Source organism: Ptychodera flava, chromosome 2 (assembly GCF_041260155.1).
Source record: "Ptychodera flava strain L36383 chromosome 2, AS_Pfla_20210202, whole genome shotgun sequence".
In the NCBI taxonomy this organism is placed as follows: domain Eukaryota; kingdom Metazoa; phylum Hemichordata; class Enteropneusta; family Ptychoderidae; genus Ptychodera; species Ptychodera flava.
Genome location: NC_091929.1, coordinates 46,332,905 through 46,359,456, shown reverse-complemented (window position 1 = coordinate 46,359,456; position 26,552 = coordinate 46,332,905). Strand labels below are relative to the sequence as shown.

The following is a 26,552-nucleotide window of genomic DNA, read 5'->3' as shown; positions in this document are numbered from 1 at the left end:
TGGTATTTACTTCTTTATCTGAATGTCTTTATTTCTTGTAAAAGAAACCATCTTGCTTGATTGATTGCGTTAACATTTAGATTGGATGAAAGTTGGATTCATCTGGGTAATCTTCTTATTCTGCACAAATAGCTATATTTGCCTCAATTTTCAAACTTTTGTGATATTCCATTGCATCCCGGCCTCTGGCTCCACATACTCATGCATTGACAGAAAGTACTGCCTTTTTACAACCCCTATCTGTTCATTTATCAGATGAGTTGAGGCCAAGCAAGAAATAGTTCAAGGAACATGGTCCATCTAAGGTTCAAAAATTTTATTTTTGTTAAAGAGGTGGACAGGTGTGAGATGTGTTCATAGATTGTTGCTACATACATATCTGATCTAAAAGTTAATGTAAACACAGATAAAATTAAGCTTTCATTTCAAATTGACGGTAGAATCCAGACTTTTTGTCTACAAGAAGTTTTTTCTGGATACATATTTTGTATATATCAATTTTGATTAAATATAAATGACAGAACGTCACTAATGCTACTGATACTTTTTACTTATTCACTTGTATTTTATTTTGTCTGGTTTTTTTATATATTTTGTATCTCAAGGTCAAATTGAAAGTCAACAGATGCAACAATCAAAAGCAAAATAAGGAGACAAGGACGAACGGATGCACTATCTTGAGAAAGAATCAAAATGTGAGACAAAATGGTTCTAAGGGGAAAACAACACAAAAAACTGTGACCATCAAACATTTAAATAAGCTTGAAAAAAGTTATCTCTGAGCAATACAATTGTAACTAAGACTGCTATGAATATTGGCTTGTACCTCATTTCCACCTCATTTCTTCTGGTTTGATATTCAATTTTATCCGTGTTCAATGCCATAGGCACATTGAATGAGTGGTTTTAGTTTCTTTACCATGGGAAACCCAGGCTGTGAAATTCAGTTTACTTTGAGCTATTTTTGTCTGCCATGTTTCAATACAGCTGATATTGTGCCCTTCTATACCAGAGGCTTTATATTATCGGGATGGCCATAACTTTAAAGAATGATTCTTAATTCATTACATGTATATTCACATGCGAAATACATACTGATCTTTGATGTTAAAAATATCATTTAGTGCCTGCCATTTGATACCTAATACTAGTGTAGCCGACTCCATGTGGCTCATCTAATGCAGGATTTGAGGCAGATTAGCATTCATTTATGCAAAGTGTATTAATGAGCATTGTTGAAATATTTAATTTGATGATAATGACACATTATCAATGGTGAATATTTATCTGCCCCGAATTCTGCACTATATGTCGCTTGCAGGTCAGCGTATTGGGTCACACCAAACAATGTCATGTAACAAAGGTTAGTTGGTCTATGAAAAGCTCAACCATTACCTTAAATATATTAGGATCTTTTGAAATGAAGGATTTCGTAAAATCAGCTTCAGGACAAAACACCCCTTGACAAGTCATTACATGATTATAAATGGTCATTACTTCCACACTGACCAAAATTGGGGTATCAAAGTAAAAAAAAATTGTGCAAAAATAGCAATGTGTGTAATTGGGGAATTTTTTAGCAGAGTTGATCCCAACAACAAAGATTTCAAAGAAGACTGATAACTTTAAAGTTTTTTGAAATGTTTTGCAGAAGATATTCATTAGAAAAAGCATCAGAGAAAAAAATGCTAACTCAGAATTGATTTAGCATATGTCGCTAACTTTAATAAAATAAATTTATGTATGTATCGAATGCTAGAGTACATTTGGATTTATTTAAAAATGGCAAGTGTGAGACATGATAAATTGATACATGTATATTTCAGACTTTATGCATCATTTCTTATTGATTTGTACAGAAGAGTCGATGCTGTTTCCATGACCTTACAGAAACATTTCCTGTGGATGGCCTTCAAACAGCTTGTCTTCACTCAAAATAAGGAGTATGTGACCGTTCCGTCTGTTCAACTGTGACTGAAAATTGTGCAAATTTTAATGAAAATGACAACAGTACAAGTTGCCTTTCCAGTATTTTTTTAAGTTAGGCCTATGGGAAGAGACCAATTTCACATGAATAATATTGTATGATCTACTAAGAAAAACATTCGTTCTTATTCAATTTGGGATATTAAATTTAAAGTCAAGTTTATTTGCTTTTCGTTTGTGTATCTATGTATTAACCCAAACTTCAATTCTTTGAGACTAACAATCCATAATGTTCTGTTTTGCAGAATATTCTGTATGTTAATTGTTCACAAATGAGTGCACGACCTGACTTGTATGCAGTCTTCTACTAAAACATTGTTGATTGTATTCTTGTATAATAATTCCAACATGGTTTTATTGTCACAAACGGACATGTAGTTAATATAGACAGATTATATGGAAATAGCTTATTAACACTAAATTTGTAATTTGAAAACTTATTGTAAATAAAGTCTTGATACTTAAGTTTATTGTTTCATTGCCATTTTCAACACAAAAACAACCTCAGTTGAAAACTTGTTGCAAGCCAGAGCATTGTATGCTTAAACAACACAATGCCAGATAAACATAATGGTGAACATATAAATGTGCATAAGCTTATGCACAATCCTGAGAGCTTATGCACAACCATGAGTGTGCGAGTTTTAAGGCATAAGCTTATGCACTAATATTAAAAAGTATACCTTCTTAGATTTAAAACTTTGTCTTTTATGTAGACATTCTATTTTTAATCTTCCCAAAGTTAAATATATGCATTAAACGAATTATTATGCAAATGATAATGTTTTTGTGTGCCATGTAATTTTTATGCAAACGCTTGTTCATCCCCATTCTGACAGAAATTAGTAAGTTAATAAGTAAAAACTTTCAATTTAGAAAAAATTATCCGCAGCATAAGCTTATGCGGCTTCATCTTGTCTAATCATTAAAATTAGTCCAACTTGAAATGTAAAGTCTGAAAACAAATGTTTCTCTGTTCTATACAATACTGCAACTGCAGTTATGCTCTATTCCAATCTGAAAAGCTTTCTATACGCCCTATCATTGATGAAAATATTTGCTGTGTATTTATTTATTTATTTATTTATTCATCCAAGATAAACACTAGAAATATATCTACAATGAATAGGGTGACTGAAACAGGTGCAAATCACCTATACAAAGCCAGTCCCCAAATGGAAAGAAATATTAACAAAAGGAAGAAAAATGGACACAAGAGGATCAAAAGGTAGTCAGTAAAAGAAAGAAACACAAAATACAACTAGAAAGCATTTGCAAGCAAAAGCGAAGTTCCAGAGACCAGAGCAGCGGAAGAAACAAGACAATGTGTGACAAAGATAGCTGCAGAATGAAAGAGTGCTTTAGATTTTAATATTCAGGGCTAATAGCAGTAAACACCTAGCCCTGCGTACGATGCTGTGTGTTCCGCTACAGCTAATCGCCCCGCTCACCACAGAGCGGGGTGATTAGCTGTAGCGGAACACACAGCGCAGGGCTAAGTAAACACCATAATACAACTAAAAGCAAGGCAGTCCGGGGAATTACAGTACACAGATTACAAATGCCTACATGTACGGTAAAAACGCAACAGATACATACGGGGGCGACAACGCACGGAAATGTTTATCAGACGACATTCTCGCGAGCCAGAGCAATAATTTTCGCTCAGCTGACCTACGCAAAAATCAATCGCTTGACGGGTAGCGCTGAGTTGTTGCCGTAAAGAGGCGTGTGATTTACGACGATGATCAGACGAGAGGAAACATCGGACCTAGGCTGTTGAAATTGAGCCACATGCATTTGATTAAAAGCACAGACTAAAACAATTTTCATTGCTATGTCGCTGTTTTCACAAGATACTGACCGTTTGATCTTGGAAAGTTGAGTTGCTTTTACGTGCAGCCAACGCATGCCGGTGCGTGACAGACAGTACGTTCATGAATGCCTAGCTCTGCATGGCAGGGCTGTCGGGCAGTTTCTCCGCCAAAACAGCCGATTTTGAGTCCAAATTTTGCATTGATCATCGTTTTCGAGCACACCCACCTCGCCTAGGTACACGATGTGCTCAGCCGCGCTTGTAAACTTAGGGAAAGGCTAATTTCTCTGTCAGTGCGAGCGAAGCGATAGATACGCGGCCATTGTTAATGTCATTCAACCCATGAGCATTCGGGCGAAACAGTATAGCGCCACGTACGGCGAGTATTTAGAGAAAAATAAAATCAAAAAGCAACAAAAAACAAAGCGAAAGAAAGCTAGAATTATTAATAACTGAACGCAATATGATAGTTGAGCAATGCCAAATAAAAAATAAATAAATAAACAAACAAGAAATGCCCGTAAAACCCGTCCGAGCTGAGCGATGACGTCATAAGCGTGTCGCAATGCATTCTGGGTAATTAAGGTAAAATTTGTGTATAGCATGTTCTATGGTAGTAAAACCGGAAATAGAGAAAGAAAGAAAGAAAGAAAGAAAGAAAAGTAGAAGAAAGAAAGAAAGAAAGAAAGAAAGAAAGAAGGAAAGTGAGCAAAAACTAACAGTTCCAGAGCTGGTCTCTGGAACTAAATATCAAAAAGGTGTACTATCGTCTATAATTACTGCACAAACATCTAGAAATCCACGAACAAGTGTTGTCTGGATCAAAACAGTTTAAAAATTTATCCCAACACAATTTCTTTACTGCCTGGCATAATGCAGAAAGTGAAATGAATTAGAACTGGTAAATTGTTCCAGGTAATGACAATTCTGTTGAAGAGGAGATATTGGAAAGTAACAGTTTTGCAATGGTTCATATAAAGTGCATTTGGATCAGCACTAGAAGGTGTGTTGATATTAGATGAACGACTTTGACGTACTTATGAACATTGATGAAGTGCAACCAAGTAGTGCATTTATAAAAAGATGACGTCAAGAACTTCCCTGCGTAATGATAGGGGTAAAAGGTTTACAGCAATTAGTCGCTGTTTATAATTGACATTGGTGGGATAATTGAGAATTAATCTTGTTGCAACTCTTTGGATTTTATAATTTTAATTAAGTTACGCTTAGACTGGGCTGCCCAAACAACACTGCCATATTCCAAATGGCTACGCATTAGTGAACAGTAAGAGTTTTAAGTGTTTTGGAGCCACATTTGTAACCACATGTGCGCACATGTGCCACATGTACGCTTAATCATGCCGAGCAAGATGTCATACAAATACGATCTATATTAGTGTTCCAATTCAAGTCGAAAGTGAGATCAACACCCAAGTCACAATGTTTTTTAACCGATACTATACTATTACAGTGTAGTTGCTAACGTTCTTGTACTCTTCTGTTCATATTCTGGATCGTCTGTGGGAATATCCCTACTTGTATGGCTCGGTGCGGGAAATTCCTTGTACCATAAAAAGGTTAGTCCCTTGAACCAATTCGAATGTATCATGTCCTTTACACCAAGTCCACAAGATGCATAGTCTGCTGGGTTTTCCTTGGTGCTGATATAATGCCATGCTCTGGCTGAGATGATTCCTTGATTCTTTGTATGTGATTAGCCACAAATATGTGGAAGCGACGTGCATCATTATTAAGATAGTCGAGAACTATCTTCGAGTCTGTCAAGAAGAAGTTCTCAATAATCAAGAAGTTACTGACTTGAACTGAGACGATCGCTGCTTGAAGCTCTAATCTCGGAATGGTTACAGGTTTTAAGGGAGCAACTCTCGACTTCCCCATCACGAATGAACAATGAACATTGTCCTTATGATCAACAAGCCTTAGATAAGAGCTTTGACCATAGCCTGTCAGGCTTGCATCCGAAAAATGGTTAAGCTCAATTGTCTTAACAGTTCCAAAACTGTTGGCTTTGAAACATCTTCTTATCTGATGTTCATCTAACTCTCGAAGTTCAGAAAGCCATGATTCAAACTTCGGTAATAAGTCATCTGGTAAGGGGTCATCCCATTCTGTTCCCCTGTTACACATTCTTGTAGGATTCATTTTCCTCGAAGTACGAAAGGGGCGAGAAAACCGAGTGGGTCGAATATTGAAGCTACCTCAGATAATATTCCGCGTCGAGTAGAAGTATACTCCTAAACAGCAGACGAGGAGTGGAATGTGTCTGACTCAGCATACCACTCAATTCCCAGAGCTCTCTCTATGGGAAGTTAATTGAGGATAAGTCTAGATCCTTGACATTCTTGGCGCGCTCTGATAAGGGTACAGATTCCATTGTGCTTCTGTCATTCGATATGAATTTGTGTAATCGAACATTTCCTTCTGCACACAGGTTACGAACATTCTTGATTAGTTGAATGGCTTCTTGTGAGGACTCTAAACTTTCGAGCCCATCGGCTACGTAGAAATTTCTGGAGATAAAGTTGACTGCTCTCTCTCTCCGTATTGAGGATTATCCTTTTTTACTTGTTTAAGTCCATAGTTTGCGCATCCTGGCGAGGATACAGCGCCGAAAAGGTGAACTTTCATTCTGTATGTTACTGGTTTAGAGTCGAAATCACTATCTTTCCACCAAAGGAATCGAAGATAGTCTCTACCATTTTCGTTTACTCTAAATCTGTGGAACATCTGTTCAATGTCACACATAATTGCCTCATTTTCCTTTCAAAATCAGCGAAGTACACCAATGGGGGGCTTCATTTGGTCTGGTCCCTGCAGTAAATTGTCATTAAGGCTGGTTCCCTTAATCGTGCACTGCAGTCAAATACGACACGAATCTTAGCAGGTTTTTTAGGGTGGTACACACCGTGGTGGGGTATATACCATGTTGATCCATCCTCTTGCTCTTGTTCATTACTAACTCTGCATCTCCCACTGTGATAATATCTTGCATGAATTACATGTAGTCATTTCGGTATTTACGATTTGACTCGAATCGACGTCTGAGGTACCGCAGTCATTGTTCTGCCATAGATTTGTTTGGAAGTGGTGGTTTGTTCCGTTTAAATGGAATCGGCATGGTATAGAAACCATCCGTCTCCTTGGAGATGCTATTTTCAATGATCCTCATGAAACAAATGTCTTCCTGTGACATTGTAACATCTTCAGCTCGGAAAAAAATGTAACAACTTAGCTGGCTATTGAACCACTCTTTTTTGGGAGTGGAGATTTAGCCGAGCGGTTCTCTCTGTGGCCTCTCCACTAGGCGACTGATGCCGTATGTTGTGGGTTCGAACCTGATTGAAAACTAGTCATATTTTCTACTCTGGGTTGGTAACTCTGCTGGTGGACAGAATTGTCCCCGAGGTTATCGCTCGCCCAGTTAAAGCAATGAATTCATTTCTGCGCTTCAATACAGTTTGTATGTGCGATGTGTGATAGTGAGCATGCTTGAGTGAGTGCTTCATGAACTCTACAATGTGTCGAGCAGTCTCAGATAGAAAAAAACATGTAACAACTTAGCTGGCTATTGAACCACTTTTTTTGGGGAGTGGAGATTTAGCCGAGCGGTTCTCTCTGTGGCCTCTCCACTAGGCGACTGATGCCGTATGTTGTGGGTTCGAACCCGATTGAAAACTAGTCGTATTTTCTACCCTGGGTTGGTAACTCTGCTGGTGGACAGAATTGTCCAAGAGGTTATCGTTCGCTCAGTTAAAGCAATGAATTCATTCTTCGCTTCGATACAGTTTGTATGTTGGATGTGTGATAGTGAGCATGCGTGAGTGAGTGCTTCATGTACTCTACAACGTGTGGAGCGGTCTCAGTCAGAAAAATGTAACAACTTAGCCGGCTATTGCACCACTCTTTTTTTGGGATTGGAGATTTAGCTGAGTGTTTCTCTCTGTGGCCTCTCCGCTAGGCGACTGATGCCGTATGTTGTGGGTTCGAACCCAATTGAAAACTAGTCGTATATTCTACTCTGGGTTGGTAGCTCTGCTGGTGGACAGAATTGTCCCCGAGGTTATCGTTTGCCCAGTTAAAGCAATGAATTCATTTCTTTGCTTCGGTACACTTTGTATGTGCGATATGTGATAGTGAGCATGCGTGCGTGAGTGCTTTACAAACTCTACAACGTGTGGAGCAGTCTCAGTCAGAAAAAAAAATGTAACAACTTAGCCGGCTATTGAACCACCCTTTTTTGGGAGTGGAGATTTAGCCGAGCGGTTCTCTCTGTGGCCTCTCCGCTAGGCGACTGATGCCGTATGTTGTGGGTTCGAACCCGATTGAAAACTAGTCGTATTTGATTTGAGTATTTTCACAAAGTCCGAAGGTTCAATGAATTGTTTACTTGCTGAAGTCTTAAAGGTATAGCAAACGTCCTGTGGAAGATGCCTGTCTGTGTTGACACTGGGTTGCATGTTGTCTGGTATTGTCTTTGTAAGTATTCCACTGAAAAAATCTTTATCGTCCTCGGACTGTGTTAGTTATCCACCGATGCTCCATCTAAGGTCCGTTTCTACTGTGATTGGCTGATTGCCCTCCCTTGTAATGCAGTTGCGAGGTATAGTAGGCCTGTGGGCAATCTTAACCGATCAGTAGACCTACTTCGCATTTCTTCAATGGCTGTACGAGATGAGAAATTTCTCTGAGATGAGGCCATTCATTGGCAATATCAGGAGTGGCTATGTGTGATTCCTCTACGTGAATATATTGTAGGTAATGATATCACTGTGTGTGAATCGAATCCACGAACTCTGAGGTACGAATATCGTCAACAAGTTACTGCTCTGTTGCTTGTCGTCATCGTAGTCAATCTGAAATTTGTCGGTTTTTATACTGTGTTCAGCTGTTGTCCAACGTGGTCGAGTACGAATATAGTATCTGACTGGTTATCAAACAGTGCATATACTAAAATCTCTATATTTGGTTCTCGGGGCTTGAAATCCACACGGGAGCAATCATTGATGAAATGGGTTTGCCTTGAGGACGAGTGAAGCCATAGCAAGCGGCTTTCTTTGTTTCACAATTATCCTCCTTGTCAGGATCTTCCACTTGAGCAACATCATCAGCTTCGTTCGTGCGGGGTTTCGTCTTTGGAATGGACATTTTCTCTTCACTGTGCAAGCTAGTTAGATGCTTCTTACTGTATTTCTTACACTTGCAGTGAGCAGGGCATTTCCTCGATAGGTGACCTTCATCCCAGCAACCAAAACAATAGCCGCCTTTCTTGACGAACTCTTGCCTTTCTGACATGGGCTTTGCTGTGAATACTTCACGTCTTTGGATGGTGTGTCCATATTTCTTACAGAACCGACATGATTCAGTATCTGTTGTCGGCTTTGATGAAGTGGATAAAGTGTGTGCCCCTGTTTTCGCTTTCTGGTCGTGCCATTTGAAGTTCCTTGTTGATCCTTGTCAGTTGATGATCTCAGAGATCCAAGTGATGTTAATGGATCACATGCAATATCTGCCAGGTGCACTTCCTGTATAAACCCAACAAAGTTTTCAAATGGCGGGTACGTATTTGTAAGCTTCTTTACCTCGCGACCACTCGACTCCATCGATTAACAAGCCAATCGTGTAGCTTTTGGAGCATCTTTCTGTTTTCTCTCAAATCATTCAAGACTGCTAGGTCTGGTATATCTTTCAGGGTTTCTTGACACTGCTTGAGAAAGTCTGAAACTCTTCGTAATGGCATGCTGTTCTTGCCGGAAATTCTTGGCTAGGTTTCAATTTTATTTCTGAAAGCTTCTGTTACTGTGAACGACTTTCCATACCTTTCGCTGAAATGGCCTTACTTCTTTGTATGCCTGTTCGCTTCTTAGGAGAAAACGCCCTCCTACGGCTTCTTTGGCTGGGCCACCTAGATATTTTTTCAAGTAGTGGATTCTTTCAAAAGGTGGTATGACGCGTGATTCTACTAAGGTGGTAAAGGATGTAACCAATCTGAATAGGTCAGCAGGTCTCCTATGAATATTGGTGGTTCAGGTGTTGGCTGTCAGCTCAATGCTACAGATGAAGCCAAATTCTCAGCCAATACCTGTAGGCTGTCCTTGTTTAGCGTTGCATGTTGTTGTTTCCCTGTTTGATGGAATAAATTATCCTTGCGTTTGTCTGAATTAGCAAATGTTGGTTTGGCTGGTTCTGTCTTTAAAACTGGTGGAGGTGCTGTGTAGGCTTCTGTTGGTGGGCTCACCGGTTCAGTTTTCACAATGGGTGTTGGAATTGTAGCTGCTGGCTGTGGTGGTGGTACCGATGAAATTGGCGGGACTGTCTCCATCACTGGGGTGATATCAAGAAATTATTCTCTCTCACAGGCTGCTACTTTGGCTTGCTCAACACGAAGCTCTCTCGCTATCCTCTGTCGCTCTAATTCTCTTGTTTTGTGCTTTATTTCTGCTTCTGCTTCAGCCTGATATGCCTTCTCTCTAAGTTTCTTCTCAGCTTGACGAGCCTTCTCTCTATGCTGTAGTTGTTGTAATTCTTTTTCGCTGCTTCCTCTTCTCTCGCTCTCAGTTCTGCTTCAAGAGCAGCTGCTTTGATGGCAGCAGCCTTTCGGATCGATGAAGTACTCGATCGGTTAGATGACCTTGAGTGGGAAGACATGTTTGACTTCGTACCGTGACAAAATATTTGGCCCATCGAGAAAACACTCTGAGTTTCTGCGCGTTCAAGGAGACGTCTTGCATGAATGATGACTTTATCAACACTTGAAGTCATGCGGTCAACAGCTTTCAAAATATCCTCGGCTGGTGTTTGTGACATAGCCCGGATCTGACTGTACATTTCCAGCATTTTAGCGTGACTTGCCTTTATTTCTTTCACAAATGCATTGAGGGATTCTACAGACTCCTTATGTAATAGCTCTGGATGAGCGACATATGGTAACAATTGATTATGTGATTTCCAGAAACTTTTTGTGAGAATGAGTAACTTACCTCCTCATCTTTAATTGAAAGTTTAGGCACCCGTTCTGATCTATGTAATCCACAAACGCTCGCCGTATCTAATTTTGCAATCCGTCTCCGGAACCTCAGATAATAAAGAAGTCTGAATAGTTTCAGTGTGCTTACCTTAATCGCCTGTAAGTGGCGCTGTTCCATTATTCTCTGCCATGATTGTATCCAGTTAGTGAGCAAAGAGCCCGATTAAGATCAATGACTGGAGTGAAATTTGATTTACGTTTGTTGCCAAAAATCCCAGGGGTGTGTGCACGCAGGCAGCTAAGTGATAAATTTTGACAGTGGCCAATGTCAATTTACAGAAAGGTTAAAATTAGAAAATATGGATTTCAATGAATGAGACTCCCAGTAATACAGAAAGATTTGACACAATTGTAAAATCCTGAAAATGTTCGTCTAATGTGTCAAACGTAAATTTATGTACTGTTTAGTATATCCACTTAAAGGGGGCATCACATGGAATGCAACAGAAAATACTTAAAGTTTGCAGTGTCTCAATGTCATCAGTCTAAATGTGCAGAAAACTCACACTTGTAACTGTGTTAAGCAATAGAGTTCTATGTTACTTTGATGTTAGAGTTCCGAAGTGATCAAATGCCAGTTCAATGGAATGCTTCAGCTGGTCCTTAAATTCACGTCTGAATGTTCATTTCTTATAAACAATGGATGACCTGTGCAGCCACAGTGTCAATGGCTACTACCGTAGAATACATAGTCGTCTGGTACAGCGGATGTGAAACCGCTCAGCAATTCAAGGTTGTCCACTGGCCGTCTTCGGTTTCATATGGATCCAAGTTTACACACAATCCCACGACGAGTTGCATGTTTTCGAGTTGATTCTTTAGGTCCGAGTTTTTACTGTGATTGCCAAAGCCTTATCGAATAAAGCAAGTCTGAGACGAGTTCTTGTATACTGATCTGATGTCAATGACAAACACTAAGTTGTACATAGACGATTGTACCGTTGAAAGTGATGTCTACACGTTTCGAAGTACCAGAAATATGCTTCGACTTTATAGATCATTAGGCCATCAGACCTTCAGACCATAAAAGACCGTAAAAACTGGAATACAATGCGAAAATACAATGTGTCAAAAAACGTACTAATTAAAGTACAATCACAAGAAAGCGACGATGATTCAGTTGAAAACTGATTTGCAAACGAAGTCTGGTAATTTGATCAGACAAAGGATCGAACAGTCAAGTGCATGGATCATATACACTGCACTTGTCTGGCTAATTCACGATGAAGTCAGTACTCAAATTAGTAAATTCTGAACAAAAATACACCGCAGGTAGAATTCTATTCATGACAAATACAACATGAAATGTATATTTACCTCGCTGGCGACCTGTAAGCCTTGGAATAAGGAAAATTTCGATACGAGGAGAAATTTTGACGAGTACAAAGTTTCGTTAGCATTCTCTGTCCCGCAGTGGCAAAAGCGTAGGAATACACTACAAATCTGAAGTAAACCACGTGTAGATCCTTTGACACGGGCTAAGTTACGAAGTACGACGATCTGTTTCTGAAAAATTCTTATTGAAGTTCAAGCATCAATCTCTGAGTGAAAATAAGAATCTGACACATCGAAACTCATATAGAAAATAAAGCTATTTTATGAGAGGCGGCTTTGTCCGCAAGGAAAGAGGTGAAATGGTGCTTGCCTGTGCAGCGCTCTCAACATCACTGCCCTGTTGGCTTTTCTTTTTTATTGAACGCAGTCACAGTATACATGTAGGGAAATGCAGATTTACCAGCCCTCGTGAAGAAGAATGACAGCTTATGAATAACAATGTAAGAACCATTACATTCTTATTTGGATATAAACAGGAAGTCCACATCAATAGTATGGCAAAATAATTTGGAAAATCAGCAACATTTTCAGTGGATTAATGTATTGCCAATGTTACTTGCTCAAGAAAAGTATATAAAATAAACTGCTGACGAAGTTGGGTGCAGCACCTTTGGCGAACAACTGTCTTTAACCATACGGAATAAAAAATGTAACATGCATTCTGAAAAAAAAAGTACATCAGGTCCCTACAGCTCTTTCAGTACATCATTCATGCACTTTCACAAAAGACTACGTCCGAACTCTACATTCCGACAACGCGTTGTCATTGTTATTTTTCCTGCCCTTTTATACTCAATTTTAAATTGATGCTCTTGCAGTATCAAACTGTAACGCAACAACCTATGATTTTTACTGCACATTTTATCTAACCAGGCCAACGGATTTTGATGTGTTTTACCTGCAACTCCCTTCCCGTAAAAGAAAGGATAAAGTTGTTTCACAGCCAAATATCTTCTATGCATTTCTTTCTTTGGCTTGTGAATTTCTCTCCCTGGAAAAGAATTTTCGGCTTATACAGTAAGCCGAATGTTACTTTCCTCTGTCATAATACTGACAGAAAACTGCACAAATTCCTCAATCAGATGTGACACACAGTGACTGGACGCCCCATTACATATTATCTAAGTACTTTTGGTTTTTTCGTTGTATATTATCTACAATGTATAAATTGTTGCTGCAAGTAAGCAAATCGTATGGTACATACCACTCTGACATTCATAATCCGATAGAGGTGTTCGATTTGCAGGATGATGTTGATTTTGATAATCTCTCCAAGCTGGCATTTCTTCCCTCCATTGATCAGCTGAAATTAAGGCAGAAAATATATTTGCAGAATGCATCCTAACTTTGAATGCAACTGCATGACGAGAGACGTGACAAAACCTTCCTACAATAATGCTGATAATTGATCATTTCCGAAAGAAGACGACTTTTATTTCATGAGACACTTTTGTTTGCATAATGGCTTACTAGAGACTTGAGGCAGCACATACTATATTCTAAAGTGCTCGTTTATTCCATTATACACTTTGTCACAGTACATAGGCTGATGATTAACCAGACCTGAGCTAGAGACTCTGACCAGTATACATGTAGGCCTATACAGATTTACCAGCCCTCATGAAGAGGAATGACAGCTCATGAATGATAATGTTAGAACAATTACATTCTTATTTGGATGTAAACAGGGAGTCCAAATCAATAGTATTGCAAAATCATTTGGAAAATCATCAAACTGTTAAATAAATTAATAAAATGCCAATATTATTGGCTCAAGGAAAGTACATAAAATAAACTAATGTCGAAGTTGGGTGCAGCAACTTTTGCGCGAACATCTCTATATACCATATTGATTGAAAATTCAACATGCATTTCTGAAAACATTGTAGATCACGTCCCTACAGCTCTTTCAGTACACCATCCATGCACTTTCATAAAAGACTGTATGTCCCAACTCAACATTCGTGACAACGCTAACTGCCCTTTTATACTCAATTTTAAATTGATAATCTTGCAGTATCAAACTCTAACGCAACAACCTATGGTTTTTACTGCATATGTTATCTACCCGGACCAACGGATTTTGATGCGTTTTAACTGCAAATTCCTTCCAGTACAAGTGAGGATTCAAGCGTTCCACAGCCAAAAAATTGCTGAACATTTTCTTTCTTTGGCTTGTAAGTTTCTCTCCCTAGAAAAGAGTTTTCCGAATGTGTCTCTCCTCTGTCATCATACTGACAGAAAACTGCACCAATACTTATTGAAATGTGTCTATCTGCACAACAAATGGCTTATCATAGTCTGAAACCACCGGAACCGGTGATGGAGCTAAAGCACCTTTCAAATTATTGAAAGCATTTCCACAGTGCCGTGTCCAGTGTACATTTGCTGGGCTATTTTTATGTGCTAGCTCAGTCAATTGAGCGGCAAAATCAGAGATGTTGGAGAGAAACTTAATCTATTATCCTGCTCATTCCAAAAAGTGCCTGACGTCAAACTGGTTCTCTGGCATTGGATAACTGACAACAGCATTGACCTTATACACGATAGGTTATTTTTCATTTCAAGCCGCGGGCATTGTGATTGTTCCTAATTGGTGGTGTATAAGCATAAAATAATTGACATGCTGACATAAGTATTAATTCGTCGTTTTCATTTTGTGTTCGCCGTAAAACTTACATCGTAATTTAAAAAGATAAGCCTCACCAAAAATGAGGTATAATTAATACAAAAGGGAATTGGAACAATCGTATTCCGCTGGTGCACCCAATCGATTACTCTTTCTCTTACGACGGTCATTTTCCACTGCAGACCGTCCGAGTTCTTTTCAGCGCGTATTTACCACAACTCTGTGGCAGGTGTTCAAAGAGCGGCAAAAGTTGACGATGGTACGTTGCTATGACTACCGTGTAAATGAGCGCAATGGCTGGAATGGAACATGCTCATGACGACACCCATGCATGCGCGAGTGCCTCTAAAAAGTCGTCCGCTGTTCGGGACTCAGAGATGTTAAATGTAAAAGCGTATGCTTCAATGAATATGGAATCTGACGGTGCGCGTTACAAAGAGGGGACATAGAGGGAATAGATACTATTACCCTCTAAAACGTGCACAAAAGGTAAACTTTGTAGTGTGAAGATTCTATAAGACAAGCATTCAATGTTTTACAGCATATTAAGCTTCGGATCTGTCATGGATCTTTCTCAAGAATAACAAAAAGAATACAATAAGAAATGAAAAAATGTATAGTTGACCACTAGATGGTGGTGTGATCAACTGATGTCAAATATGGGGTATTGCAAGATCCCCATCTCTGCTTATTTGTGAATCGTGACGTATAATGTTATTGGCTTCTTGGATCATCCTTTGCAAGTCAATCTGTGCTGAATCAATGATCGTAAAGGAATTCAAATAGTAATCGTGATGGAATTGCTGTGCATTTTGCGACAGACGTCACAATCTACAAATAAGCACATGCCACGAATTGCCAAGACGAATTGAGTGGCTAACTCAGCTGTTTATTTTATGCAGGAGATTATGACAACAATGCTTTGTCGAATGATACAGGGCTTCGAGAATGGGGTTTGGGGTAGGGGAGGGGTACCTTCCCGGCAGTGATAAGTGTTGTGAATTAACGTGGATTGACGTCGCAAGAGTGATACGCGTATACGCGTGCCAAAGATACCTATAGTTGAATTTAATGTACTGGAAATAGCCGACATTACTTTTCACGAACGTGAAAGAATATAACTTCAAATAACTACAAAATCATCCACTTTTGAAAAAGATTAAGAGATTATATCTTTGAGATTTATCTCGGAACGCAAACTGAACTTGAAAATTTCACCCACACCATCAACACAATGCACCCGACATTCACATGTTTTCATTCGAAAGCACAAGACAGGAAATTACATTCCTTGATGTAGTAATTTCAAAGGTGCAAGATATCAAAAAGAAAACATTCTCGACTTTATAAACAAACTAAGACAACAGATACATTCCAATTCGTGCACAGAGCATTATGTCACACTACGGCAACCTTTAATGGTTTATCAAAGGCGAAATCCTCTGATATGCTCGAAATTGTAACAACACTGACAACTTTACTAAAAACATGGCATTCTTCAAACACTCGGCAGCGAATAACAAAAATAACGAAATCACTAAAATAACGACGGGAATAGACCACAGTATCAGAAATGCACTAACAAACTGCACAGTAACACGAAAACAAACAACGAGCAAACTTATTTTCAGCACAACGTACACACCATATGTTAAAACGAAAGATCTCAAGGAAAGTTTTTGAAACACTGGAAAGAGCAGGAAAAAACACAACACTGAGGAATCTATTCCAAGAAACACAAACAATTGCTCACAAAGGAAACATAAGTTTAAAAGATACATTAGTCAAAATAAAATTTACTGAAGTAAAGAAACATAAGACAAACAAAGTAGATCACCAAACGGTTTTACAATGCGATCCAAATATTGGTATACATGCTTCACTGCTTGAAAGCAACAACATTGAAATACGCTTAATAAAAAAATTCACAAACATAAACAGAGGAAAAAATCTACATTGCGACTGATGATAAACCACACTCGGGGTTCGAAATGCAAGCGTCAAAGGGCCACTCTGTCAAAGTTTGTAACATCATAGGTCCGGCTGTGTCTCGCCATAAGCTTTCCCCAAACAAACAAAATATTATCATACACATAAATCTAAACTTCCTACACAAATCCGACACGAAACAAACACTATTGTAACAAAAACAATCGGTTTGTAATGTAGGGATCTTAAATCACACATACCATAAACGAAACAAACACGAACGCAACACAAACGTTTGGATAGTAAGGTGGGCAGCCTCTGTCACATTTTTTGCGCCACAGCATTTTATTCCAGAGAAGCCTCATTACCCATAGACCTGTGCAGGATTCATATAAAGTTGCTAGGGTTAATGGTAGTATATTTGGATGGATCGCCTTTTGCTCAAATAAGAAATGTCAAGCAATCGGTAACACTATAAAATTTTGGCCATTTGCTTCACTATGACTTTAGATAAGACATGGATTAAAACGGAATATAAGTATAGGTTATCGCACGAGTAACGGTGCGTTTACGGTTGTTATCACAACACTTTTGGTCATCAGTTTGTAAAAGTCACGAGGCCGCAGGCCGAGTGACTTTCACAAACTGATGACCAAAAGTGTTGTGATAACAACCTTAAACGCACCGTTACGAGTTGTGATAACCGACTTATACCACGACAAACACACAAATTTGGCCAGAATTGCGATGGTTGCCTTTGCCATCATTTCGAATGTCACTTGAATGACGACCGTTCATTTACATGTGAATTAGAACCAAGTACTAAAGAGAGCATCTGTGAGGAAGGAAACTGTTTTCTGATTGGCTCTTTTATACAGGCTCCCTTCTTTTTTTCTAATCGCCCCTTGCAAGCGCAGGTGGTGCTGAATGGGCTATTATTTTCTGATTGGCTTATTTTAGTTTCATACCCTTAGAGATTAATGTGATTGGCTGAAATCAATTAATTGTTCATGACGTTCTCACCACGTGCACTGCCCTCGCTAAAGTTCTCAGTTTCTGCTTGGCTCCTGGAGAGCAGACATGGACGCTGCTCAATATTCTGATATTTTCGACTATGACAGCGATATTGAACGTTTTGTGTCACAATATGATAAAGTAGATACCAACGAGGAAATAGCGGAGGAGGAAGCATTCACCTTGACCAAAACACAAGAGCAATTACATTTTGCAGTTTTAGTCGGCGCAGAAAATGTTGCTAAAATTCAACGTTTACGTGTGCCACAGAACACGAGGAGAACGATTAATTTTGGTGTTACTTACAGTCTGCGATACCTGCGGATGAGGAATGAACGTATCAGTAAATCAGGCTGTGGAAGTAGTGAATTGTTTACATTTGTGCCTGCATTATCGTATGATATCGAAGCGAGGGAACTCAATTCTGGCTTTGTCGTTTCGTGGTTGAAGTTCGTCGAGCGGATGGGACAGAAAATCCATCGCAAAGTTTGAGAGATTTGTGTCGTAGCATTCTGCGGTATTTGTAGAGTGTCGTCGGCGAGACCTGAATTTTATGAACACCAATACGCACATTTTTCAGGATTTCCACCATACAATTGACCGAATTCTGAAAAACATTGATCATGACAGCCCTGCGCCCACACAGAACTTGACGGGGCTCAGAGTGTCGTTTGGGCCTGAAACGACGTTCTGGGCCCCGTCTATTAGTTATGCATAGTTTACTTTACTACTTTAATTGGAGGCGCACTTGACACCTTTTGATCGTCTCAGCAAACGATCGGCTGTTCCAGTTATACGGTAACCACCCGACTAAGACTTATCAAGTGCAGCGCCACTGCCAGTCGCGACGCGTCGACGGCCACTTTCACCTAATTACATATTCATGACATCATCAGCAGATTTCATCAGTCGCTAGATGCTCACGCTTGTCTGTATAAAGTGTGAAAAAGGCTCCCCACCTAACTATCCAAAATGTTTTTGTGTCGAGTTTGTGTTTGATTCGTTTCAAAAATGTGTTCCTACATTCTTATCCGATTGTTTGTGTTAATAAAAAATGTTTGTTTCGCCTCTGATATTTGTAGGGAAGTTTGGATTAGTGTGTACGGTAATGTTTTGTTTGTGTGGGGAAAGCTTATGGCGAGACGCAGCCGGACCTATGGTGTTACAAAGTTGATAGAGTGGCCCTTTGACGCTTGCGTTTCGAAACCCGAGTGTGGTTTCTCATCAGTCGCAATGTAGATTCTTTCCTTAGTTTGTGTTTGTGAATATTTATTTTAATGTGTTTTAGTGATCTTGCTCATCGAATAGCGAGGCAAGAATATCAATGTTTGGGTCTCGTTGTGAGTTGTGGTTTGGTTGTTTTTTGTTTCTTTACTTCTGTGAATTTTGTTTTGACTAGTGTATCTTTTAGGTTTTTGTTTTATCTTGTAGGCAATGATTGGTGATTCTGGAAATAGATTCCTTAGAGTTGAGTCCTTCTCCAGTTCTGCCCAATGTTTCAAAAGAATTGCCTTAAGATCTTTTGTTTTTATGTAGGGCTGTAAGTTGTACTGAAGATGAGTTTGTTTGCTGTTTCCTTACGTGTAATTGTACGGTTTGTTAGTGTGTTACGAATACTGTGGTTTATTTTATCTGTTATATTCGTGATTTCGTTGTTTTTGTATTCTCTGTCGAGTAGTTTGTTTCTAAAGAAAGCAACGTTTTTAGTAAAGTCGTCATTGTTGTTACAAGTGCGGGCGTATCGAAGGATTTCACCTTTGATAAAGCCATTAAATGTTGCTGTCGGGTGACACGATTCTCTATGTAGAAATTGGAATGTGTCTGTTGGTTTAGTATGTGTTTTGATGTCGAGGATATTTTCTTTGTGGTATCTTGCACCTTTGAAAACTACTACATCTAGGAATGTAATTTCTTGTGTTGAGTTTTCGTATGAAAACTTAAACGTTGGGTGCATTGTGTTGATTTTTTGAATGAAGTTAGTGAGTTCGGTTTGTGTTCCCAGAAAGATTGCAAAGACATCATCTCTGAATCTTTTCCAGAAATGAATGTTGTTGCAGTTGTTTACGATTATTCTCTTTTCAAGTTCATGAAAAGCAATGTCAGCAATTTCTGGAGACGCATTCGATCCCATGCTGCAACCGCGGGTTTGACGGAAGTATTGCTTGTTAAATTCAAAACTGTTGTGTTTTAGAATTAGTGAAAGCATTTCTGTTAAGTCTTCCGTTGGTGGTTTTTTGATACCGTAATTTGTTTGAAGCGAGGTTTGTGAGTTTAAAGTTTCACTGACTAGCCGAATCGCTTCGTCGTGAATTGTGTTTGTGTACATAGATACTACGTCGAGTGTTACAAGAAATGCATGTTGGGGGACATTCGTTTTTTCAATTTCTTGTATGAAGTTTGTTAAGTCTTTTAAATACGTTGGTTGTTGCTGGACCAATGGTTTTATGAAGTAATCCAAGAATTCTGAGATTCTGTTAGTGGGACTAGAGCAGCCGCTAATTATTGGTCTCCCTGCAAACGTTGAGTTTTCGGGCGGCGGTTTGTGAATTTTAGGTAGTAAGTACCACTGCGGGGTACGGATTTTTATGTTTTTTGGATCGAGATACTTATAAGTATCATGGTCGATGTGTTTTTTCTCGTACATTTTGTTTAATAGTTCGTGTACTTTGTTTACTGTTTATTCGTGTCGTCATTGTCTAGTTGTGTATAATACTGGGTGTTGCGTAATTGTCTTTCGCATTCCTGGACGTAATCTTTTGTGTTTACGATGACGATGCCTCGACCCTTGTCGAAGGGTTTTATTGTAATTAGCCTATTGTTTGAAAGCTTGTTTATCGCGATTCTTTGAGCACGCGACATGTTCTGTTTCCTTGTTTGAAAGGGTATCTCTAGAAGTGCGAGTTTTGTCGCTTCTAGATAGCTTTCGAGTTTTGTGTTTTCTGTTGTAATACTGATCACTTGTGTATAGCTGAGACTATACTACTGTTAAAAAGAAGTTTAACACCTCACCAGCACGAGGGGTCATAAAAAATTATCGGAAGAGCCCTTTAGACCAACCAGGTACAAGTTTCACGAAAGGTGTCAAGTACATAGGACTAACCAAACATTTAAGGAAAAACAGCAGGAACAATGAAATTGGTTGAAAAGCCATAATCCCAAATTGGTCAATTTTGTGTGGGCGCGGGGCTGGAATGTAGACGTGGTATCGGGGTCGACAAAAACAAGCACCGCCGTACACTTGAGATGGAGAATGTAAGTTGTGGGAGAAAGTTTTCTCAGTCAATTCTGCCAAGTTGCGCTGTGTATTTCTATGTGTTTAAAGGAATCTGCAGGTTGTATTCTGATTCGCATTGAACACGGTCCAAAAAAAGATGAATATCCATTTTTAGACAGTGTATGTCAATTATATGCCTTTCAAAAATTATGTGACTTTTTTGTGTTCATTGTATATGCGTATGAATGGTTGGAATTCTGAATTTTCAGGTGGTTTCTACTTGTATGCAGATTTTGTTATCAGCCACCCTTTCTTTCATATGTTGATAAGTTATCACCACTCTTTTTTTGATATGTTAATTATGTCTATTCATAAAAGTGTGGTGATATCTTATCAACATATGAAAAGTGGCTGATAATATGCAATATCTGCATAAATACAATAGAAAACGTGTGAGTTTATGAGAATAAATGCACTGCTAGAACAATAGGTCACATGACCTAGAGTGGTATAACTTCATGAACGAGACAAACTGTAACAAACACGCCCAATAAACTATGTAACGGATACTGGATAGTGTTCATTGGGTCAATTAGCAGCCATTTAATTGTATATTGACTATTTTGGTGATTGGAAGGCTGCTTGAATCGACGTCATATGCAAAGCAGGCTTAAAGCAAAAGCCTTTCAAAGATATTGACAGCCATCTAAAGGTTACCATGAATACGTAATGAGCCTTCGCTAGGCAGGCATCGCCTTCTGAATGCCCTCTTATCCAGTCAAAACGTCTTGAGGTAACCTGTCATGTCTAAGATGGGGTCTAGAAATACCCCATACTTACAATCAGTTTATCACACTGCCATCTAGTGGTCAACTATAATTTATTCATTTTAGTCATCCTGATGAAGATCGTCGTCTATGACAGATCCAAACCTCAATAAGCTGAAAACAGTGACTGCTTGTTATTACATTGAATCTACCAAGCTGATGAATATCTTTGGACAAATACGCAGTTATTGTGGAAAGCCTGAAGTCAATAAACTTAGAATGCTCGTGAGAACAACAAATCTCTGGCTCCTTTTGTTAACCACCTCAAGTTTTTTCAGCGATGTCGCGACGAGGACATAACACATGTTAGCCTGAAATTACCTGCCCAATCAAAGCCAAGAATGCTGCGAAGAGTATTCACAAAAGAACTGGTACCTGAAAGAATTATAAACGCACAACACTGCTGTCAACCTGAAATGACAGAGGGAGTCATTATCACATCATTTCAAAGATCTGCCGGATAAGAAAGTCAATTTGGAAGTTCACGCATTTGCCAAGAGGAAATATGACGTAGCATACATGCAAACCAAAGATCGTCATTTACGAAAATTGTTTGCCTCGATAGAAGGGAACAGAAGAGACAGCACCGACTTCTGATAGTGATTTGGCAGTTACTCAATTGAAGTAATGGTAATTAACAAATCAAATCTTGACTTAACTCCAGCAGAGACAAGCGTGCGGGCAAAGGGCTCGTGAGAACAAACAAATCTCTGGCTCCTTTTGTTAACCACCTCAAGTTTTTTCAGCGATGTCGCGACGAGGACATAACACATGTTAGCCTGAAATTACCTTGCCAAATCAAAGCCAAGAATGCTGCGAAGAGTATTCACAAAAGAACTGGTACCTGAAAGAATTATAAACGCAACAACACTGCTGTCAACCTGAAATGACAGAGGGAGTCATTATCACATCATTTCAAAGATCTGCCGGATAAGAAAGTCAATTTGGAAGTTCACGCATTTACCAAGAGGAAATATAACGTAGCATACATGCAAACCAAAGATCGTCATTTACGAAAATTGTTTGCCTTGATAGAAGGGAACAGAAGAGACAGCACCGACTTCTGATAGTGATTTGGCAGTTACTCAATTGAAGTAATGGGTAATTAACAAATCAAATCTTGACTTAACTCCAGCAGAGACAAGCGTGCGGGCAAAGGGCTTGAATTTCGCAGTCACCCCATTCAAACTCCCCATTGAAGACGTCATTGTTAACACAGAGCTGGCTTGTAAATCATCTGGACCTGAATGAGCTAGCAGATCTGCGTACTGAAGTGGTTGGTGCGATAAAATCTCCAAAGCCACCCTAAAACAATATCTCTCTCAATGAACGTCGGTCCTTAAAGTTATTAAAAAGTGACGATTCAATAATAGTCCTCCTGCTGACAAGGCACATGCAACCATGATTCCTAACATGCACGATTATAAAGATAAGATACAAACATTACTTAAAAACACATTGGAACTATTTTGTGATTATAAGATCTTGAGCATTTTGTTATGATCTATTTAAAAATCATCAAACTTACAGTGTTTTTGTGTGAAGGCGGGGGCAAATTTCATAAATTATGATAATTCCACAATCATCAAATACATCTCGAACAAATTTTACATTTTTGTCTAGCTTTTCGCTTGCTTAGGAAAGGAGAACCAATTAAACGTAACTGATTTGTCAAATTCGTTTAGTTTAAGTCAAAGTACAAATTCCCTTTCCAAGGTTGATTTGTAGGCTTTTACTGTTCTCACCAAATGATGCATAATAAAATTTAAATTTCGATGGAAAAATGGCCTTCTACCTCTACCCAAATCAGTTCTGCTGTAGTGTATGTTTTTTTGGTGATCTCTCTTTCAAATGATTTGGTAGATGTTAAGAAAATGTCTTGTACATTTATTTATTTCATATACAAGGAAATGAGACCTGGTAAATTTGATTAAACTACCCTTTTCTTGTGAGTGTGCTAATTAATGCTGGAAAATTTTACAAAATCACTGAATTATTTCAGCCCTTCTATTAAAAATGAACTATTTTTGGTAGATGCAAAGAAATGTAATCAATATCATCTGTCTGTTGAAACCTTAAAATATCAACGGCGGAAACCAACAGTTTTTGTCTGGAATTTTTAGGGACTGTGCAGAGATGTCTTTGCAGCTTTCAGGGACCACTCCGAGGAGACCCTAAATCTTTTAGAGACCACACTGACTTGACCTTGAAACTTTCAGGGACCACCCAGATGAGTCCTTGAAACTTTTAGGGACCACCCAGATGTGACCCTGAATCTTTCAAGGACTATCCTGGTGTGACCTTGAAACTTTTAGGGACCACCCAGATGTGACCCTAAATCTTTCAAGGACTATCCTGGTGTGACCTTGAAACTTTCAGGGACCACCCAGATGAGTCCTTGAAACTTTCACCATCCCCGATGAGTCCTTGAAACTTTCAGGGACCACCAAGATGTGACCCTGAATCTTTCAAGGACTATCCTGGTGTGACCTTGAAACTTTTAGGGACCACCCGGATGAGTCCTTGGAACTTTCAGGGACCACCCAGATGAGACCCAGAATCTTTCAAGGACTATCCTGATGTGACCTTTGCTCATCAGATTGTGCATTTACAAGCATTACTTGGTAAAGCAGACAGGCAGAGGAGTCACTGGAAAGATTTGGTCCAACTTCCTGCACATAAACGTCAATATTCAGCACCTCGAAGTTAAGATTTTGTAATGGCTTTACCCGGCGTCCTCGACGCTCTGATGTGTGACTGGTCAGCCGGCGCTGAAACACATCTTTGCGCATTAATCACGCGACGAGATCTACAAGGCATATTCTCCTTGGCATAAATGTGATGAACTGGGCAGTGGCTGAACCTTCAGTCAATTTAAACGAGCCTCTTGACGATTAATGGCAATGTACTCCTTTGTTGAACATGCTGTCCGAGCCGACGCGACGCTGGTAAACAATTTGCATAATGGCATATTCCATTTTAATCTACGGGCACACTTAGGGCGCATCGCGCGATTGTGTAAGGTCCCGGGTAAGGTACATGTTGCTCTTTCATGCTGTAAAGTTTTTCCACCGTTGAAAATACTGTGGTTGTATGTTACAGTCTTCATGATTAATTTGGAGATGTTGTCAATGATGCTTTTCTCGTTAAGCGAGACACCGAATCGTACACCAAATAATATGGTCCTTGCTAATTAACATACTAAAGGTCACGGGTCACATTGTTGTGAGATTCTGCATTGTTTTAAGTCGAGTGTGTAAACGGCGCGACGTTCGAATGAATTTTGTCCACTGCACTAATTCCTTTGTTGGGAAAGGTTACCGATTCTGAATGTAGGACATCCATTACCTCAATTATTTAATGACAGGACAACATGGAAAGCAACGGAAAACTGGATATCGCCGAGGAATTTGATGTCTGTTACCACGGTCCTTTGGAGTGACAGTGCGGTTCCCGATCTCGACAACGATGTCAGCAACTTTGATCGTAGCGTGAACATGACTGAGACTATGAGACCTTGAAACTTTCGGGGACCAATTGAGGTGTCCCTGAATCTTTCGAGGACTACCCTAATGTGACCGTGAAACTTTCAAAGACCGCCAAGACGAGTCATTGAAGCATTCATGGACCACATGATATGTCCCTGGATCTTTTGAGACCACTCTGATGTGACCTTGAAACTTTCAGGGACCGCCCAGATGAGTCCTTGAAAGATTCAGGGACCACCCGGATGAGTCCTTGAAACTTTCAGGGACCAACCTGAGGTGTCCCTGAATCTTTCAAGGACTATCCTATGTGACCTTGAAACATTGAGGGACCACCCACATGAGTCCTTGAAACTTTCGGGGACCACCCAGATGTGTCCCTTAATCTTTAAGGGACCACTTAGATATGACCCCCAAACATTGTTTGAAATAGTAAAGAACCAATCAGATATGATCCCGAAACCTTCAAATACATCCAGGTCCTCTAAACAATACAGCAATCATCAAGTTTTGACCTTTAATCTTTACATTGTCAAGAATGTGTAACAATGAGATGAAATATCCTTAAAAATTGTCAAAAAGGATAAATTTACAATTTTTGAATAGCAGATGGCTTTAAAATACTACAATTTTTTTTTATACTACTTTAACATTTAGTTCAATAATTACAGTGTTGATATTTTTATTAGAAAAATTGATAATTACTAAATGCTTTGAGTAAACCCTCTCTTAAAGAGCATATTCTGTGACTTTTACTGTTCATCTTATAATCACAAAATAGTTCCAATTGTGTTTTAATAACAGGAAGACCTATGTCGAATTGTCATATGACCCCACTAATGCTTACAAGAGGAAACTGGTCGAGATCATATTGTGCAGGTATAAGAAGGGGAAATTTGAGTCCATTAGTTTGCAAAATTCCGTACGATGCGAAGAACTCTAAAGTTTCTGTAGAAAAAATCAATTATGTCACCCTGAACGATGATGAAATGCTGGTATTTTATGACGAGTCAAATTTATTTACTACTGCGTCGGTTGATAAACCATTATAAGTTATCAAACAAAAACTTGATATTTATGAACCTCTGAGTGAAAGAGAATTGTTCTGAGCGTGGAGGACAAAGTTGAGTTATTGGGTCTTGTGCTAAAAATCAAATACTTTTTGTATGACTGACAGTTCTATTGACAAACACATGGAGCGTCTATGAGAAGTCTTCTTTCGCCAATTGTGGCCAAATTATATATGGAGTTTGTCGAGGAGCGGGCACTTAC

General features: G+C 39.1%; 1 protein-coding gene across 1 annotated transcript in view; it reads right to left on the bottom strand.

Moving 5' to 3' along the window:
* LOC139150507 (uncharacterized) overlaps nt 1–26,552 on the bottom strand; it is a 119,569-nt gene that overhangs the window by 18,536 nt on the left and 74,481 nt on the right. Inside the window, exon 6 of the mRNA XM_070722929.1 lies at nt 13,387–13,485. Coding sequence (XP_070579030.1) covers nt 13,387–13,485 — 99 coding nt within the window. The remainder of the gene's footprint in view (nt 1–13,386; nt 13,486–26,552) is intronic.